Source organism: Scatophagus argus, chromosome 1 (genome assembly GCF_020382885.2).
Source record: "Scatophagus argus isolate fScaArg1 chromosome 1, fScaArg1.pri, whole genome shotgun sequence".
NCBI lineage: Eukaryota > Metazoa > Chordata > Actinopteri > Scatophagidae > Scatophagus > Scatophagus argus.
In genome coordinates, this window is record NC_058493.1 from 23,099,642 (window position 1) to 23,117,478 (window position 17,837).

Sequence of the window (17,837 nt, forward strand, 5' to 3'; positions counted from 1 at the left end):
TAAATTAGATTTCCCTGAATTGACCTTTCAGGTTTTGATCAACCACACTTGAGAAATATCGTCCATTAAACTCGAATTTTAATGAAACATGACTTCAACAGACACCAGCTTCTCAGATCACAACATCCTTTTTGAAATCCAAGTGTTGAACTGATTTTCCTTTGTAGTGGAGTGAAAACAAATCATAATAATCAGACTAAATTTTAATTTTAATTGACTTCATATGCATGTATTTAAAATCTGGGATGTGAACGGTAAATCAAAGATGTGGATGCTGGCTATCGTTTAACTCTATCGTGACAAAAAAAGAAAAAAAATCTGAATTAGGCAAGACGACCATAAGTACCAACAATGCACTGCCTTTCATCCAAAGACAAAGACACAATATCATTGATCCCCCACATGGATTTTAAGAATAAAAAAGAAATACTGAATTGAAACTGTAGAAGTGAAGTAGAGTGAAAGCTCTTTGGGATTAGCTTTTTACTTTTGATTCCAGTTAAATTAATAAAAATGTATCACAACAGAAACATCATTCAGTGTTGATTTATTCTAATATGCAGTTAACTAATTTGTCGTTAACCTTTTATGACACTACCAAACACGGGGCTGTCACTATCATGAATTTCTCCACTGAAATTATTTTATTAGATCATTATTTTATTAATAATGAAACACATAATTTCTTTATAGGAAACTGTCTTGGGTCTAACGTTAACCCAGCCAGCACTTAACAGCGTCACCATTAAAGTTAACGTTTAGATATCATAACTGACCGAGTCAAAAAGCTATCAGTAGCTACATAATTATCCGGGGTCAACTTAAGCATTAACCTAGCTTAAGCGCTTACTTAAATGTATCTTACATTGACAGCTTTCCTTACTGTTACAGGAAGAGATTCTTGGTATTTTTGTAAATAGCCAACTGCTTATGCTCCGCTCGTTTACTATCTAGCTTAGTACCTTCTGTACAGTGCTACTACTGTCCGCCATATGCAGGTAACGCCGCTACTCAACAGCACGCATTTAGAATGCAGTGCCTAGCAACGGGTAACGGCGAGGGACTCTTTCCTTCATACGGAACTGCGTTTCCGGCATAGAAGAAGACGTTCACGACGTCATGCATCAGTTGTCTGCATACCGGTAGACACGTTTTTTGTGTTGTGTCACCAGTTAGTGGACAGCGTATTGCTTGCAGATCATGTGAACTACATCAAGGACTGAATTTTTGTTATTTTGTTATGGGCTAACCTAACTCGCCATTGCTTGTGTTTTTGTTTGCTAGCACAGTTGGCTTTAGTCAAGCTTGCTAACAGAAGCTAGTTCACTAGCATGTATCAGGTAAGGTTGGCTGTAACGTTAGCCTAGCCGAATGGGGGTGGATTCACAGTCTGTAGTCAGTCAGATTTCATTGAGCTAAAGAGAAAGGAGAGATAAAGTTAAGGGGACAAAGTCAGCTGCATGTTGTGCTCTTGAACTTTGAAATTCTGTTTACTGAGTTGTGTGTAGTTACACATTTAGTCACTTCACATTCACTGTCGAGCTGTCTCACTTGAGCGCAGCTAGTAGCAGGGAGCAGCAGTCTCCGTTGACTTCAGAAAAGTCGCAAGTGGCAAAATCGAATACGTTACGTACATGAGATCAGAAAACTGTATGGCTTATAATGATGATGATGATAATAACAATAATTATGATAGCAGTAAATACTCTGATCCGAGTGTGTTTATACCAGGCAAATAATAAAATAAAGCTGCTGAAAAATAATCCATTGTCACAGTGTTAATGTTATATCAATATATCCAGTATCTCCCTCAGTTCAACTCATTTGTCTGAAAAAGACTCCTGTATGACTTTTTTGAAAACAAACCCTAGTATGTTTAATAGCTTTTCCACATTACTGCTCTCCCTTATGTAAATGTTGGATTATTTCTGTCTGCTGATATATGCATCATTTGTTTTGTCATCATTGTTCACCTATGAATGTGTGGCCCACATACTCCAGCACTGGTCTGTCAACATTTAAAGAGCGAGCATGAGTAGCTTGGATCAAGACCAGCGTCTCCATCCCAGTTGCTGTGACAAAACAACAGTTTCCAGTGATTCATCAGATCCTCATGAGTTTGCCAGGCAGCCTCTCCAAGGTCTAAAATTGGCATCACATGCAGTGCTGGAGGAAGCACAGCAGAGGGGCAGGTTGAAATGCTCTAAATGTGGAGGATCAAGGATGTTCTTCTGCTACACATGCTGCTCATTAGTGGGTGTCACCCTGCAGGAAATCCCTGTAATCAAGGTCAGTAAGAGGTTAGGACTCACTTGATTGTCCTTTTAAGAGAGGACTTCTGTTATGGAGCTGCAACAGCAGTATCCCAATGTGGAGGAAAATATGTCATGAAGTGCTGTCAAAAGTATCAATACTTTTCCAGTGCCACATGTTCAGAAAAATACAATCTTTCTGATTGATATTATCAAACTGGACCTGACACTACATATTGTATGCCATGCTCAGCTTCCTGTGAAGATAGACATCATCAAGCATCCCAATGAGACGGATGGAAAGAGCACTGCTATTCATGCCAAGATCCTCGCACCCAGTGACGTCACCATATACACTTACCCCTGCATACCTGACTTTGAAAAGGACAAGGTTAGTTGTGTTTTAGAACTAGAAAATTGAGCTTATTTAACACTTTTGTTCATTCAAAACTCCAAAAACACAATGATTCACGCACAATTTGATTTTACATTCACACATTACAAAGAAAAGCAGCAATTCCTCATAATTAATAAACTAGGGGCTGTTTGGCATTTGGTATCAGCTCTGGCACATAATTATCTATGTGTTTCAACTGATTATTTTTCTTCTTTTACTTGTTAGGAAAAGTCCAATGTCATAACACCTTATTTGCTTTATTCATTTATATTATATTTTAAGCTATGCTGCTGTTTTGAGTATTTTAGATTTTAATCTATATTGTATTCATTTTTGTAATAAAAAAAATTGGAATCTGTAATAGATTTATAAGATCAGTTCAGCTGCTGCATTTCCATATTTCATGCTTGATAAATTTAGATTTCATAGCTCTAGGCATAATCAGAAACTGTAATTTGACTTGACTTACAGAATTACAGGGGCATTAGCGCACAAGCCATGTGTTTTTATTGTAAATGACAGTTTTAAACTTTGATTATTTTTTTTCCCCGTTTTCTCTTTTCATTTATTTTACTCCATTAAATGACCTTTTGGTTTCTCTTTCGCTGCTTCCAGAATCTATCTATAGATAAGTCACTACACTGTGGACACATCTTAGAAACAAAACAGAATATTTTAAATGCTCTAGTGTCAGTATGATTTGCTCTTTTGATTTCGTCTCTTTGTCCTCTCCAGGTGGTGTTGGTGTTCCCTGGTCCAGGGGCAATTTCAGTTCAAGACATGATGTGGCATTTGCATGACAAAACTGACAGCAAGTCAAAGTACTTGTCTGATGAACCTTGCATAAAGAGGCTGAAAAGTGAGGAAGTTCAAGGTGCCACACACTCTGGAGAGTACCCAGAGTCAGGGACCCCAGATGATGCAATGGGCAACGAGTCAAGGGTGTATCCCCTACAGAGGGTGGTCTTCATTGACAGCACATGGAACCAGACCAACAAGATCAGCACAGATGAGAGACTGCAAGGTAATTATCAAAGATTTCATTTGTGCAACCTTTTAAAGAGCTCTGAGTGCTGGTGATTATTAGAGGCAAATTTCCTTCACCCGCAATGCTGTTTAAGGTGATCTCACTCTGCGTTCTCGTGTGCTTTTTGACGGACATGCACTCTCCCCTAGATTTGGTCCGAGTCGAGCTGAAGATGAGGAAAACATGTTTCTGGCGCCATCAGAAGGGCAAACCAGACACCTACCTAGCTACTATTGAGGCTATTTACTATTTCCTCAAGGACCTCCACAAACACTGCCTTGCTCAGGAGTACAATGGAGAATATGATAACCTTCTCTTCTTCTACTCCTACCTGCACTCAGTTGTCAACAAAGCCAAAACAGCTGCTGGAAAACGCTGAGAGAAAAACCTAAAATCAGTTTCAAGAGACTGTTATGAATTATAACAGAAGAGTTGATTCACATGCAAGCCTGACTGTGTCTGGTTTTATTTTATGGCTGAGTAACATTTTATTTTGTAAGGGATACTGTCACTGTTTGTAGAAGAATATGCAATAAAACACAAAGTGTTGACAATTGAAAAACATGAATGAGGTGTGTTTGATAAGTGAGTAAATAAAAGAAATATAACTCTGAAATCAACATTCGCAGCAAAGATTGCCGGATAACGGCAATCTAAAAATTAAACCAAACTGTTTACGAAGTAACAAACACATGAAAACAGTAAATCAGTGCATTTTATAATCAAAGATGTTCCAATTCCATTTTCTCCTTTCCAATATTGATTCTGATACCTGAACTTTGTGTACTGGCTGGTCTCGAGTATCGCATCATATGTATACACTTCTAGTCCCGCATGGATGTGCTTGCGTGCAGGTGTACGGACACACCTGCGAAGCAGCAGGGTCCCATTTCGATTAAATAAACTCCTTTATTGGATGAGTATATGTTGGTATACTCACAAATACTGTTCACAGTATTTTGGGCAGTATCAGAGGCGTTTCCCAGTTCTGGTATCATGTATCATCATATTTGAACAATACTACCTACAAGCCTGTCTGTAATCAGATGGGAAAATGTTGTCTTGGCCTTTTCCTTAATTCAAAATGTTGAAAATGATTCTTATATACCAAGAAAAGAATAGCATCAATGTTTGACATGACAAACTTAGTATGACCCAGAAATATTTGGTTTTTGTTCTTCCCAATTTAATCCGCTCAGGTTACAGTGAATGATTTTTAATCTTAAAATATAAAATGTAATAATGTGCAAGGAAACCGACTTCAAATATGTTTAAATAATTTTTATTTACAAATTAGTACATGTTTCTGTTTGAATTATTTGTATCTCTTATTTTCAGAAAAAAGAAAAAAAAAAAAAGTGAATCATGGGTATCTTTGTAATAGAATCACATTCGTTGCAGAGCCAATAAATCACTTCTCCAAAATATATATACTGAAAATAGTATCTGTCAACCTGCCTCTGTGTCCGTGAAGGAAGCTAATGAAGGGTCACTAGTAGTAGACCTCTCTGATCTTGGCTTGCAGGCTGTCACATGTCTTCTTGGCATCTCCTAACAACATTGATGTGTTGGGCTTGTAGAAAATGGGGTTATCGACTGCAGCATAGCCCACGCCCAAGGTACGCTTCATCACGATCACCTGGAGTAAAGTTTATATGTTCAGCTTTTGACTGAAAATGCTGGGATATTGTTGGTGCAGTGATACATGTCAAAAGGTAACTGAAACAACAACAAACAAACAAACAAACAAAAACAGGAAGACCAACCTGTTTGGACTTCCACACCTCCAGCACAGGCATGCCAGCAATTATCGAGTTGGGATCTTCTTGTGCAGCAGAATTCACGGTGTCGTTGGCTCCGATGACCAATGTCAAGTCTGTCTCTGTGGGTCACAAACATTTATACACAAGACATGATCACAGAAACCGCTAGCAAAATCCTCTGTAATTGTCCACACTGATGTTAGTGGGTTCCCCAGGACCAGACTTATCTCCCTCTGTCATAAACAGAACCACATGTCTCAGGCTGCCTGCCTGGTTGCTTAGAAAACAAGACTGTTTCCTTGATAACATGGCATGTCTGAATATCAAGATAAAACACAGGGCTGCTCCAAGTGCTGAATAACGGGGGATGTGATTATTACACGTAATTAATCTGGTGTTATTACCCGACATGTTCCTGCCAAAGTGACAACCACAAAGCAGTGATTAATCAAACAGCTCCCTCTAGAAATGTTATTAATTATTTTACCTGGGAAGTCTTCATTGATCTCATCCATCTCCAGGACCACGTCATAGGGAACACCAGCCTCAGCCAACAGGACGTTCAGCTGTCCAGGCATACGACCGGCTACTGGGTGGATGCCAAACCTGTTGGAGATGGACGCAAAATGTTGCTGCTCACCAACGCTCAACTGATTTTCACCCTGTGGCACCACAAGTACAAATGCACCCGACTCTTTCGAAACCAGTTCGGACTGGTTGTAGAGTGTACAGATAATGGAAGATCAAGGCATTTTACTTCATGTTAAAGTTAAAAGTAAAAATCCTGTACTTCGTGTCATACTGGAAATTATCTTTAGCAAAACATACTTAGAAGTATCTAAAGTAAAAGTACTCCTTATTGATATGTATTTTCATGTAGCTGGTAAAAATAAAGCTATTATTAACTAATTTATATATTGTTGCACAGCTTGAGCTATAAGAGTGAATCATATTTCTATAACTGATCTGATGTTAGACATATAAAATCTTAACCTGCAACTACTACTAGTAATTAGGAACTATTAACTACAGTGGTCACATAAATTTAGCTGAGTCAAAAGTACACTATTTCTCACTGAATTGTAATAAAGTTCAAGTATCTGAAAGTTGCATTTAAGTACAGTAAATGTGCTTCTTCAAGTGAGGAAATACTTCCCACTTCCTAATGTTAAAATGTTAGTGTGGACCCACAGAGCAAACAGAAAGTAGGAGTAATTGCCTTTTCATAAAAGGCAGATAAAGTTTAGACATTCACCTGACAGCCTTGCCCTGTTCCTTCAGCATCTTCACCATGTCTGCAATGGGGTACTGGGCTTTTGCTGCACACAGACCCCAGCCTAAAACACGAAAACATACAGAAAATAAATAGGATATAACCAGCTTTATTTTACTTTTTTTTTTTTTAATTCCACTTTATTTTTTAGTATCTAAACATTTCTGAATGCTTACTTTGTTGCTTAAGTACCTAATAACATTTCCTATTCTGGATTTGTTTTTTGTTTATTGCCCAACTGGATTACATAAAGACTTATTTTTCATGTTTACATGAAAGAGAGCAATCTAGCAGGGGTCAAACAACAATAATGCAGTTAATCCATCATCCTCCATTTTTTATTTTGTCCTCCTCTCTGTGTCCTTATCTACCACAAGTCTCCTCTCTGCACTAACCCATGGTGGTTCACTGGACTGAGAGGCATTTTTCTTAGAAAAACTATTGCATATGTGGCGTGCATTTAGGTCCCCTGCGTGCAAAGAACTCCTTTCCCTGGGTCTGCATAACCCCTATTTAACCCTGGTGGTCAGGTACTTTGTAGAGTTCAGCTTTACTCCTAATAGAATTTTCTGAAGCCAGTTGTCTGTAACCCGTATCTTCTAATTCCCCAGACAAATGGAGCTTTCAGTTTCCTCACTGCTGTACTTTGTTGTTGACAGCACATGGAGAAGTCTTGAGTCTGGACTCAATAGCTCTTATGACTTTTCACTGTTTCTCTAATCAAACCAGCATGTTGGACCACACAGCTGTCCTTGCGTTGGTTTGGAGCCACTGGAAAACTACAGCAATTCAAGTATCCAAGAGTGGTTCCTCTTGCTCGGCAAGCTCGACAAACACGCAGTTGTGCGACATTTTGGCTTTTCCTGTTTAATTAATCAGTGTGAAAAAAAATCCCCATCATCCTTTGGTCTTAGCTAACAAACAAATACTGACTCACTCAATTTCTATACACTGTATGGGTGTCGCATGAGACAAGCTGGCTGTGGAATAATTTGTGGACAAACTGCTCCCTCTTGTGGTTGTCAGGCTTCAATAGCTTCTGAGTTTAATTAATTGCTCCCATATCCACCAGTCTGCGATCCAAACCAGAGCTGCTACAGCAACACTTTGATCCGCATTTTGGCAGAGCAGTCAGGCTCAGCCTTTTTGTCAGGTGAAGTTAATCAGACGAGACAGATAACTGACATTATTGATCCAGAAAAGTTGCAGCTGGAGTAAAGAGGACGATCCATGCTGTCCAGTCATGAGAGAATCGGATATTAAAGTTGTGCTCCACCTCAGTCTCTGATGTCTACCCAAACCTCTTGCTACACCTGTCTCTCCCAAATGCTCCAGTCTTTTTCAGGAGGGCCTCCACTTTCAGGGGGACAAGCTGTGACTACTGTCTATGCCCTTGAATAGATTAAAATGACCACCAAAACTGACTTTACCTGAACAAGGTGATGACAAAAAGCAGTGGCAGATCAGTTTTTGGAAGAGGTACATTTGAATGTCCTGAGCTATTCAAGTTAAGCGGTATCAAAATGCAGCTGATTAAATGGTCTTCTGCAGCCTTTAAATCTCTACAGTGTTTATGGTTTTCTTCTCATGACGGCAAACTGGCATTAAGGAAAATTCAAAATTTTAACCCCAACCATTTCACACAGTAAAATCTGCTTACAGACTTTTTTGGGGTCACTAAACAATTAAAAAACTCTTAAAAAGACTAACTGCACTGTAAAATACATGTTGTCGAGTTATAACAATCAGAGAGAAAAAGAGTCCAAATAAACTAAAGTTGTGACAGAAATCCACATGTTCACTGCTGCAGAGGAAATAAACTTCCTCTTTACAAACGCCACCACACTGTCTCACGACAGGCTAAATTAGTCTCAAGAAACTGAAAGAGGGAGTCTTTGATATGGTTGAATAGTTCCCAGTAAATATCAAATAGTGTGTTTGCTTGAAATGCCCATCCCCAGTTTATAGCTCCTACAGAGTACAAAAACATATGTGGGGAAATAAAGTTGTGCAAAGCCTTTTTATGGGAAAGGGAGCTGCATGAACTGTGATAAACTGCCTCAAGTCACTTCACTTGAGTCAGCAATTTTCTAATAGCGCAATGCTAAGTCAGTGGAGTACGGCATTTTTTGACAAAAAGAAGAAAAATATCAAAATGAACGTCTGTCACTTTGTTTACTGTAAACAATAAAATAAGATAAGTTTAATTTTGGTCACAAAAGTGAAAACGACGTTCCTTATCAAAGGCCCGGTGACTCTGCACATGCAACACAAGACGTGGACAGAGCGTACCTGGTGTGATGATGATGCTGTTGGCTTCTTTGATAATGTCAATAGTCTGGTCCACGTTGACCTCAGTGTGAGTGCCAACAATCTCCATGGGCTTACCGCCTGCTGTGGAGGTGGTGCCGTACCCACCCAGGATCACGTTGGGCAGGGAGCGGTTCATAGCCTTGGAAGAGAAGAGCACAATAAGTCAGGCTCAGGTAGCTGGGAGTGACAGCACGGTGCCAGTTCACTCATGTACTGGACTTGTGTGTCAGCTCACCACACACATGATGTAGGAGAGGATAGCACCAGAGGAGCCGATCAGAGCTCCGACAATCGTCATAAGATTGTTGTCTAGTAAAAAGCCTTCAGCACAGAGCGCCCATCCGGAGTAGCTGTTCAACACGGTGATGACCACGGGCATGTCGGCGCCCCCAATGGCTGCGGTCAGGGTTACACCCTAAGGGAGGGGCGGAAGGGTTGGAGAAGTTGTGCAGAAATAAAACAAGGAATTAAAAAAACAAAAAAATGAGTCACCTACAGCAATTAAAATCCCCTTGTTTCCAAAATGAGATGCAGCCATATTGAGTGGAGTTCAGTCTAATCTGTGAGAGTTTAAATGTGTGCACTAATGATGTTTCAACAATATTCACTTTTCTGCTTCACCTGTTAAAATGTTATACTCACCATAATGGTGGAAAGTCCAGACACTCCCACTAAACATCCCATTCCAGTAGTGTAGCTGGAACTGAGCATAAAGGGCACCATGCCGCCCATTGATGCTGCCATCAGACTGGCGTTCAACACGTGTCGTCCCGGCAACAGCAGGGGGGCAGAGTTCAGGATGCCTACAACCGAAAACATATTCAGCAAACATTTTCAGAAAAGCAAGGAATGATTCTCGCTTGTTTGCAAGGCTAAATGGGAACAATGTGACAAGATAAAACATATAAACACGCTTGTCTCGACTGTCTGTGTTTGTGGAGGCCTCTAATCAGCCGTCTAAGAGTCTTTCCTGTCCACAAATCAGGCAGAATCCCTCCACCAACCACAGCCATGCAGCCACCACCCTGCCCTACCCGGAACAAATTACCAGAAAGCTTCTCATGTGTTCCTAATGACCAGTCACACTACACTGTACATTAATGACTGCTGACACATGCAAAGAAACCCCCAAGGCCTGGATTTACCAGAGGATTTTTGGCTTTAACAAGATGAAGGATACAATCAGTGCCAAAGGACACAAAGCTCAGCGTAAAGATAGTGTGTCTGTGTCAAATAAAGATCAGACTTGTAAAGGACATGGTCTACAGACTCTGAAACTTGTCACATGCACAATCTCTACTGTATTTAAATAATGTAGATGCTACAAATATAACGTCAAATCCATTACCTTGAAGCTTGCCGTAGGCTACCAGCGAGCCACTGAAAGTGACCCCTCCGATGTAGGTGCCCAGATACGCCACGGTCTTGAGCACACCGGCGGCAGGGTGAGCGTCCAGGTGGGGATACTCGATCATGAACTCCGCGACGCAGGTGAGAACAGCTGCCAGCCCCACAAGGCTGTGGAAGGCTGCCACGAGCTGAGGCAAGTCTGAGATTTCAATACGCTTGGCAATGGTGAGGCCTGTGGCACCAACATGAGGATCCACCCAAAACAGTAAAAATAAGACAGCTTTCAGTAAATCTCAGTGAGTTACTACTCGATATCTGGCTGAAGCACCAAGCTTCTCATGCACATTGACTGTTTGAATACAAAAAAAAAGGTAAAAAGTAAAATGCAAATGGTTAAAAGGCAAACACCTGTTTTCACTAACATTAGTCCTAACAAACAAGCCTAATCTTCAAAGCCAGTCTAATGAGGCCTAAGTTAAGTATTTAAGTGTGTTCTTGAAAACACAGGGCCACTAATTTAACACCGAGTAAGTCCTCATGCTCTGTTGCACTTGTGTGTGTGCGCGCGAGTATGTTGACTGTAACATCATTTATCATCTCGCTTTATCCAAATTACTATTAACATGTACAACATTCACACATGATGACGAAATCCACTCGTCTCGTATCTGGGCAGGATGATTGATGTTCTGTTATGAATTAGCAAAGAATTTACACTCTTCAAAGACCGAAGGAGTCGCATGCAAAGTTAATAGCATGTAACTCATTCTTGGTGGTCTTGTAGTTTTCAAAACAAACTGCTGGACTTCACAAGGAGCCGTGCCAGAGCTTTTTGAATATTGCTTCTTTTTATGCTAGGACTGAAACCCAGAGAGTCTCTTTTCCGTGATACAGCACAGCTTGCATTCCTAGAGGCTTTACATGGTGGACGACAAGGAGGTCTGCTCTGAAACTAAATGAAGCGGCGCGTCGATGGTGCCAGTGCCACTGTAAACGGTTCAGTTTCAGCCAACTGTAGATCCTCTAAAAGCACAAAGCTACCTACCCAAGGTTCCTCCAGTGGCCATGGCCAGAGACATCTGAGACAGCAGCTCTGGTGAGGGTTTGAGAGCACCAAGGGTGGCAGCGATGCCCCCTGCCACTCCTATCATGCCCAGGGCGTTCCCCAAGCGACTGGTGCCCTGTGCAGAGAGGCCTGCCAGCGCCCCGACACAACACAAGCCTGAGCCCAAGTACATCATCTGAGATTTAAAAAAAAAAACCAAACAAACAAAAAAAGTCACTCAACAAATCATTCTTGGATCATCAGTATGGAATAAATGAATTAATGCAGCTTTTAAAAACACCTGCTCAATGTTGTATCCAGCAGCCACTGAGGCTCCATATCCCCCAACAAAAGCCGCCCCAGGTAGCGCATACAGGTAGTTGTACTCAGGAGGGTCAGTGGGGCGCTTGAACATGTCCAACATCCTCTGGGTGATCAGGAAACCACCTGCATATACACAGGAAAAAATAAATTATGTAATTATTCATGTGATTGGGCGGGCGGTGAATCTATTGTTGTTTTTGTGTTTTAAGCGTTGAATGTCAGACCTGCGATGTTGATGGAGGAAATAAAGGCAGCAGCAAGAGCGAGAGTCTCAGGCAGAGTGGAGGGTGTCAGACCTCCACCCATCAGCACAAGACCTCCAACTGCTGTCAGACCTGACAGACAGAGCATCAAACAATAGGATTTAGACGTAATGTCACCAAAAAAGTTGCTAACTTTGCCCATAACAATCTGCTACCAACTCCTGACCTGAGATGGCATTCGTGACAGACATGAGGGGTGAGTGCAGAGCAGGGGTCACCCCCCACACAGTGTGGTATCCCACAATCCCAGCCAGGCCGAAGGTGGTGACCATCTGAGTGAAGGCTGCGTTGGGGGAAATGACACCCAGAGCCAGACAGGTGGACACACCTACAGGGAGACAGAGCAGAGCACTGTTGATGTGTTGTTGTTATGTTGATATGTCTGTGTGCTGTTCTTTCCTTATTTCTGGGCAGGAAAAAATGTGCAGTTTCATTTGTTTTCTTTCCAGTCCCTTTTTACCAATAAAGCAGTGGAATAAGTGAATATGAAAAACAAACATGCAAGTATGATGATTCATAGTTTCTCTGAAAGAACTTCTAAAAAAAACATTTTATATATTCCCCACTGTGCTTAATTACTTGGTATTCACATTCAAAATGCCCAATACGATCTCGTGATCTCAGCGCCCTTAGCAATAAAAAAAGACAAAGGGCTGCAACCAGCAATTATTTTTTATCATCAGTTTTCTTAATTTATCTATTAATCATGTGGTCAATAAAACAAAAGTTGTGAAAAATGTCAAATTTCCCCAAGGTGGCACATTCATGTTTAATGGGATGCCTTCAAGTAGATTTTTTTTCTTGTCCAACCAAAAATCAAAAGCCAAAAGATATTCAGATTATTCTTAATGCCAGCCAAACAAAGTTAAGCGTTATGTTGTCTGTGCCAAACCCCCATAGTTTGAATGCTTGTTCATGGATCTACGTGTTTGTATCCGACCTGCAGTGTAGACGCCAGCAGAGGTCATGGTGCGATGAAAGGGAGAGATCTCAGCCGCCTTCTCGGCCTCCAACTCCGCGACTGTTTTCTGTTTTACTGGGGCCGGCGGGGCTGTTTTGGGGAGGGGGGATGGGAACATGTTCTTGCCTTCCTGGACATCAGAAAACACAGAGGACAAGTGTGAGAACACGGGGGACGTCCACAGAGTTTTGCGTGAGAAACACACATCAAGACTTTGCAGCCTTCACCGTGGGAGATCTCACCCGGACAGTGGGAGCACTCAAAATACAAACTCATGGACCACATAGGAGATTATCCTGAACAAACAGCAATCACGAACCAGTTACCAGTGGTTTTGAAAGATAAATTCTCTTTTGAGGGGCCTGAATAATGCTCAGTTTTACAAGGGGTAAACTGATAGGTCCTGTTGAGGTTGCATGATTTCTTTGCCATAAACAATGTGTCAAAGCCAAAATTCCTGGAAAAGTATATTTTGAAACGTTCATAACATTCTTGCTGGAATCCACCATGAGCTATTCCCAGTTGGGATTTGGTTTTTAGTACTCATTTGGCGCAGTATCCTAGCATGACAGGATCTGACAGCTCATGCCGAGAGGGAGAGAAGAATGCCAGCAGTGACAGAGGCTGCCAGTAGACAGTTACAACAAATAAAAACGCACCTTCATAACAAGAGTCCCACGGATGACGTGATCAATTGTTCCATAGTCAAATTCATCTGCGGGCTGATAGTGGAAGTACTCCTTGTCCGGGCTGATGGCCTTCAGCAGCTTCAGTATGTTGTTCGAGTACAGAGTGCTGGCCTGTGTGGCCATGCGACTGGGCAGGTCTGTGTAGCCAATGTGCGTTACTCCCTGGTTATTAAAAAAAGTAAATCATGATTCCTTTCAAAAGAATTTGCTGTTCTAATCACAATCAGCTGGCTAGGTAGAAACCTCACCTTGTGAACATGCAGCTCTCCAGGCTTGGTGGTCTCAATATTGCCCCCTGCCTCTGCAGCCAGATCCACCACAACAGAGCCGTCCTTCATTGACTCCACAAACTCCCTCTTGATCAGAATAGGAGCCTGCTTCCCTGAATGGCAACAGGAGACATTCGGTTACAATGAAAAAATAAACATATATCGATTAATGCAGTTTTAAACACTAAACAGATCAAAAGGCAAAAGAGGTGGAAGAAGGTACCAGTGTGACAGACCTGGAATCAGGGCAGTGCTGATGACAATGTCGACCTCTTTGCACTGCTTGGCGAAAAGGGCCATCTCAGCCTCGATGAACTCCTTAGACATCTCTTTGGCATAACCTCCGACCCCCTCACCAGACTCCGTGATGTCTACTTCTAAAGGCTCTGCCCCAAATGACTTGAACTGCTCCAGGGCTGCTGGCCTGACGGTCCAGAAACACTCATGTTATTATCAGTATCATAATCATCATCCATCAGTCTGTGGTCTGAGACTTCATACCTCCCTCCCAAAAAAAAAACAAATGTTATACCTGGTGTCAAATCCTCTAACTATGGCCCCCATTGACTTGGCTGCCCCTGCTGCTGCCAAGCCAGCCACTCCACCTCCAATAACCAGGACCTATGTTTAGGAAACATCCATATGCATTATTGTACAAAAAGGTGACTGACAGCCTACCATTTTATTTGAAGTACAATGAAAGGAAAAAGATTGTGAGAAGACAAAAATCACCCATGCTGACTTGCATACGGTGATATGTAAACAGTTACCTTAGCTGGGGGTACTTTTCCTGCAGCTGTGATCTGACCAGTAAAGAACCTGCCAAAGTGGTTGGCAGCCAGAACCACAGCCTTGTACCTATAAAACAAACCCTCAAGTCACATTAACCATAACTGGACTTTCCTGAGTAGCTACAAACATGAATCTGCACGTAAATGCATTTTTTCTCCTCTACCCAGCGATGTTAGCCATGGAGCTGAGTGCATCATAGCCTTGTGCGATGGTGACTCTGGGAACCTGGTCCATGGCCAGCACATTGCTCTGCCTCTCGGACAGCTTCCTCATCAGCTCAGGGTTCTGTGCTGGATAGATGAAGCTCACCAAGGTGGACTTAGGCTTGAGGAGGTCTGTCTCGCTCAAACTGGGGGCTCGAACCTACAGCAGGAAAAGAAAGTAGAAATCTTGTAAAATCTCGACTCAAATAAACTGTCAAGATTTTAATTGTCCGAGAGGCAGGCCAAACAGTATATGCGTATGAACCTTGAGGACCAAGTCTGAGCCAAAGGCACCCTTGATGTCAGTTATGGTGGCTCCAGCATCTCTGTACTGCTGGTCAGAGAACTTGGACTCGTCTCCGGCTCCACTCTCCACCTGCACCTGGAAGCCCAGTTTGACCAATGCCTGCACTCCCGCAGGAGACAACGCCACACGGCGCTCATTCTGTACAGTCTCCTTAGGAACGCCAACCACCAGGTCCTTGTAGAGCACACCTGAACACACAAACCAGCTGACAGCTCAGTCTGCAGTGCATGGAATGCTTTAACAGGTCTATCTTGAAAAATCAAAACATTTTCAGACAAATATAACTTTTTAAAAAAATAATACAATTTTTTCATCTCTTTGTGTGACAGTACAGGAAAAGCATGCATGTACGGCGGCGATAGCTCTCCTGGGACCAGTGTCAGGTTACACATTTCTCTCCTTACACGGCATGGTGACCTCGCCGCCATGGAGACATTATTAGCAGGTGATTGGCTCTGAGCCAGCACACAAAGAGAGGCCTGCGCTGCCACACAGACACGCTCAAAATTCAAACTTAAAAAGCACGCAACAGCTCCCAGAACTTTCACAAACACTTGATACCGCCTGACGCCACGAAGAGCACTGACTCCATAAACAAATGTCAGCGAACACTATCTGCCAATCAGAAGTTAAACTTTTACATGTCACCTTTAATTGACCTCCCCATGCTCTTGCATGTTAGCAGCTCCTACAGCTCAGTGAGCATAGCCACTGCCTGGGCCACAACTGCTTTCCCTATTTTGGGAATATCTCCGGAAACCTGCGGCAAACAGTCGATCTGTGGAGTTTTCCATTCTTCTGGCCAGAAGGAGCGTGTCCTCGAGTGAACTGTTATGCTCTCATTCCTCAAGTCAATACAAAGAGGAAATCCAAACCAAAGAAGTCATGCAGACCCTGGCTGTCCTCTGGGAAACATATTGTAAGATTAAGCGGAGAGATTTTAATACAGATACAAAGTTCCTACCTCTGGAGGCCTTTTGGTCCCATAATCCAGGGAAAGTCCTGAAATGCCTGCTTCCAGGTATTTTCTGACGAGCCCCTCGCTGGAACAGAATGACAGAAGAGCTGGAGATGCAGCGCAGGAGGGTCGACATGGCCACTGAGCGTCCGCCCTGAGACTCCCTCTGGCTCTTGAATATGAACACAAACAAGGAGAGGCAAGAGGTCACTACTTCTGCATCTGCTGTCAAATAACGAAGCACATTATAATCCTGCCAAGTAGGTCCTGATCTTCCTCAGTCACTCACTTAGACTGTCTGTGCTGCAAGGCCTACAGACAGCAGAGTGACATTTCAGCTCTGCAGGACACGACACTCACAGGGCCCAGGGTTGATTACACACTCCGGGCTTGTTCGCGAGATCTGGAATTATGACGGCACAAGGGGAAACGGTGCCAAGTCTGGCCTGGTTGCTGTTGTGAGCAGACACACAGGGGTAATCAGGAAGAGAAATCAGTGTGCAGATAAAATGTTTGGTGCTAACGGGGGCAGCTCAGTACTCCAGACAGACACAAATCTTCTTACACAAGGAAACCATCTTTAAAAAGTAGTGTTTACAATATAGTCTCTCGGAAAACACAGAATTTTATAATCCTAAAACAAACAAAGGCTTTGGAAACTTGTAGTACCCTGCTTGGTGATTCAGACCAGTTGTTTCTGATCATGCATTTGCTGTTTTTTCCAGTCATTCATTCATTCACTGAATCACACAGTCAATCAGCGTCCCTCGTCCTCCACCTTTAACTAATTCATTCATAAATGGAAGGATTTGGGGTTTTTTTTTTTGTTGTAATTATTCTCAGACTTGCCTCTCAGATTCCCAGAAAGAGCAGGTTCAACTTTCCCTTAGCAGCAGGGTCACCTGTAAGACGTCCTACCCAAAATCCCCTCGCCTGCTCCCAGGAACAGACGACCTTCCGCAGTTTGGATATCACTGCTGTGCTATTTATATATCAATAGCAAACCACGTGATCTCACTCATGACCACCCTTGAAGCTCTCCGCAGCCGCTGCTTAATACTCAGAGAGACTACCTGCCAATTAAAGGCTGGATTGTCATGTTTTTTTCAGAAATAGTCGCTAACAGATATGCGCAGATGGACGCTCTACTGATTGTCCTTCTCCCTTCCTGTGCAGCTGTCAAACGACAATGACGTTAAAGAAGCACACAGGCATAACTGGGGGAATATCTATTAGCCATGTGTTTGTTTAAAATGTTTTAATTTAATGTATTTTCTTGTGTCGTTCTTCTTCTATCCACAAGGTGACGCCAGAGCTCCAGTAAGACGTGCACTTAGAAATTGTTGGACGACCATGCTCATTTCCTTGGTTTCTCTTCGGTACATCCTTCAGTATTTCTCAAAATATTGGTGTCATCAAACTATTGTTTACAAATATGTCAAATGTATTTATTTGACTTTTTAAATTTTCTTAAATAAGTAACACTAGCATTGTAAGACAGAGCAAATTGAGTTGTTTTTTTTTTTTTTAAAAAAAAGGAAAGTATAAGTAAGGAAAGTATACACATATAACATGTAGTATTAATAGGAAACAGTAACATTTCTGAAAGCTATGTTTCCGCAGTGTTTCCTTATTTTGGAAACATTGCTGA

The 17,837-nt window shown here is 42.0% G+C and overlaps 2 protein-coding genes across 5 annotated transcripts; one reads left to right on the forward strand and one right to left on the reverse strand.

Annotated features, from left to right (window-relative positions):
• The first annotated feature begins 1,005 nt into the window (after window positions 1-1,005).
• On the forward strand, window positions 1,006-4,244 carry dtwd1 (DTW domain containing 1). Of its 2 annotated transcripts, none has more exons than XM_046392859.1 (5): window positions 1,006-1,142; window positions 2,002-2,289; window positions 2,506-2,643; window positions 3,385-3,673; window positions 3,826-4,244. In XM_046392859.1, the coding sequence occupies exons 2-5, from the start codon at window positions 2,032-2,034 to the stop codon at window positions 4,053-4,055; spliced, it is 915 nt and encodes a 304-aa protein (XP_046248815.1). In that variant the 5' UTR covers window positions 1,006-1,142; window positions 2,002-2,031; the 3' UTR covers window positions 4,056-4,244. The 2 variants fall into 2 exon arrangements, with proteins under 2 accessions (XP_046248815.1, XP_046248809.1); XM_046392853.1 differs by having other exon boundaries at window positions 1,101-1,340.
• Window positions 4,245-4,942: 698 nt separating this feature from the next.
• Window positions 4,943-17,187, reverse strand: LOC124061192 (NAD(P) transhydrogenase, mitochondrial-like). Of its 3 annotated transcripts, XM_046392827.1 has the most exons (23): window positions 17,036-17,162; window positions 16,476-16,639; window positions 16,193-16,358; window positions 15,187-15,416; window positions 14,882-15,081; window positions 14,697-14,784; window positions 14,459-14,547; window positions 14,163-14,350; window positions 13,906-14,039; window positions 13,628-13,819; window positions 12,948-13,098; window positions 12,174-12,335; window positions 11,969-12,079; window positions 11,722-11,867; window positions 11,421-11,616; window positions 10,374-10,607; window positions 9,668-9,828; window positions 9,261-9,440; window positions 9,005-9,164; window positions 6,695-6,776; window positions 5,927-6,045; window positions 5,443-5,558; window positions 4,943-5,315 (listed from the first exon to the last, which is right to left on the reverse strand). In XM_046392827.1, the coding sequence occupies exons 3-23, from the start codon at window positions 16,320-16,322 to the stop codon at window positions 5,169-5,171; spliced, it is 3,216 nt and encodes a 1,071-aa protein (XP_046248783.1). In that variant the 5' UTR covers window positions 16,323-16,358; window positions 16,476-16,639; window positions 17,036-17,162; the 3' UTR covers window positions 4,943-5,168. The 3 variants fall into 3 exon arrangements, with proteins under 3 accessions (XP_046248783.1, XP_046248789.1, XP_046248797.1); XM_046392833.1 differs by lacking the exon at window positions 16,476-16,639 and having other exon boundaries at window positions 17,036-17,187; XM_046392841.1 differs by lacking the exon at window positions 17,036-17,162 and having other exon boundaries at window positions 16,547-16,641.
• Between the last annotated feature and the right edge of the window lie 650 nt (window positions 17,188-17,837).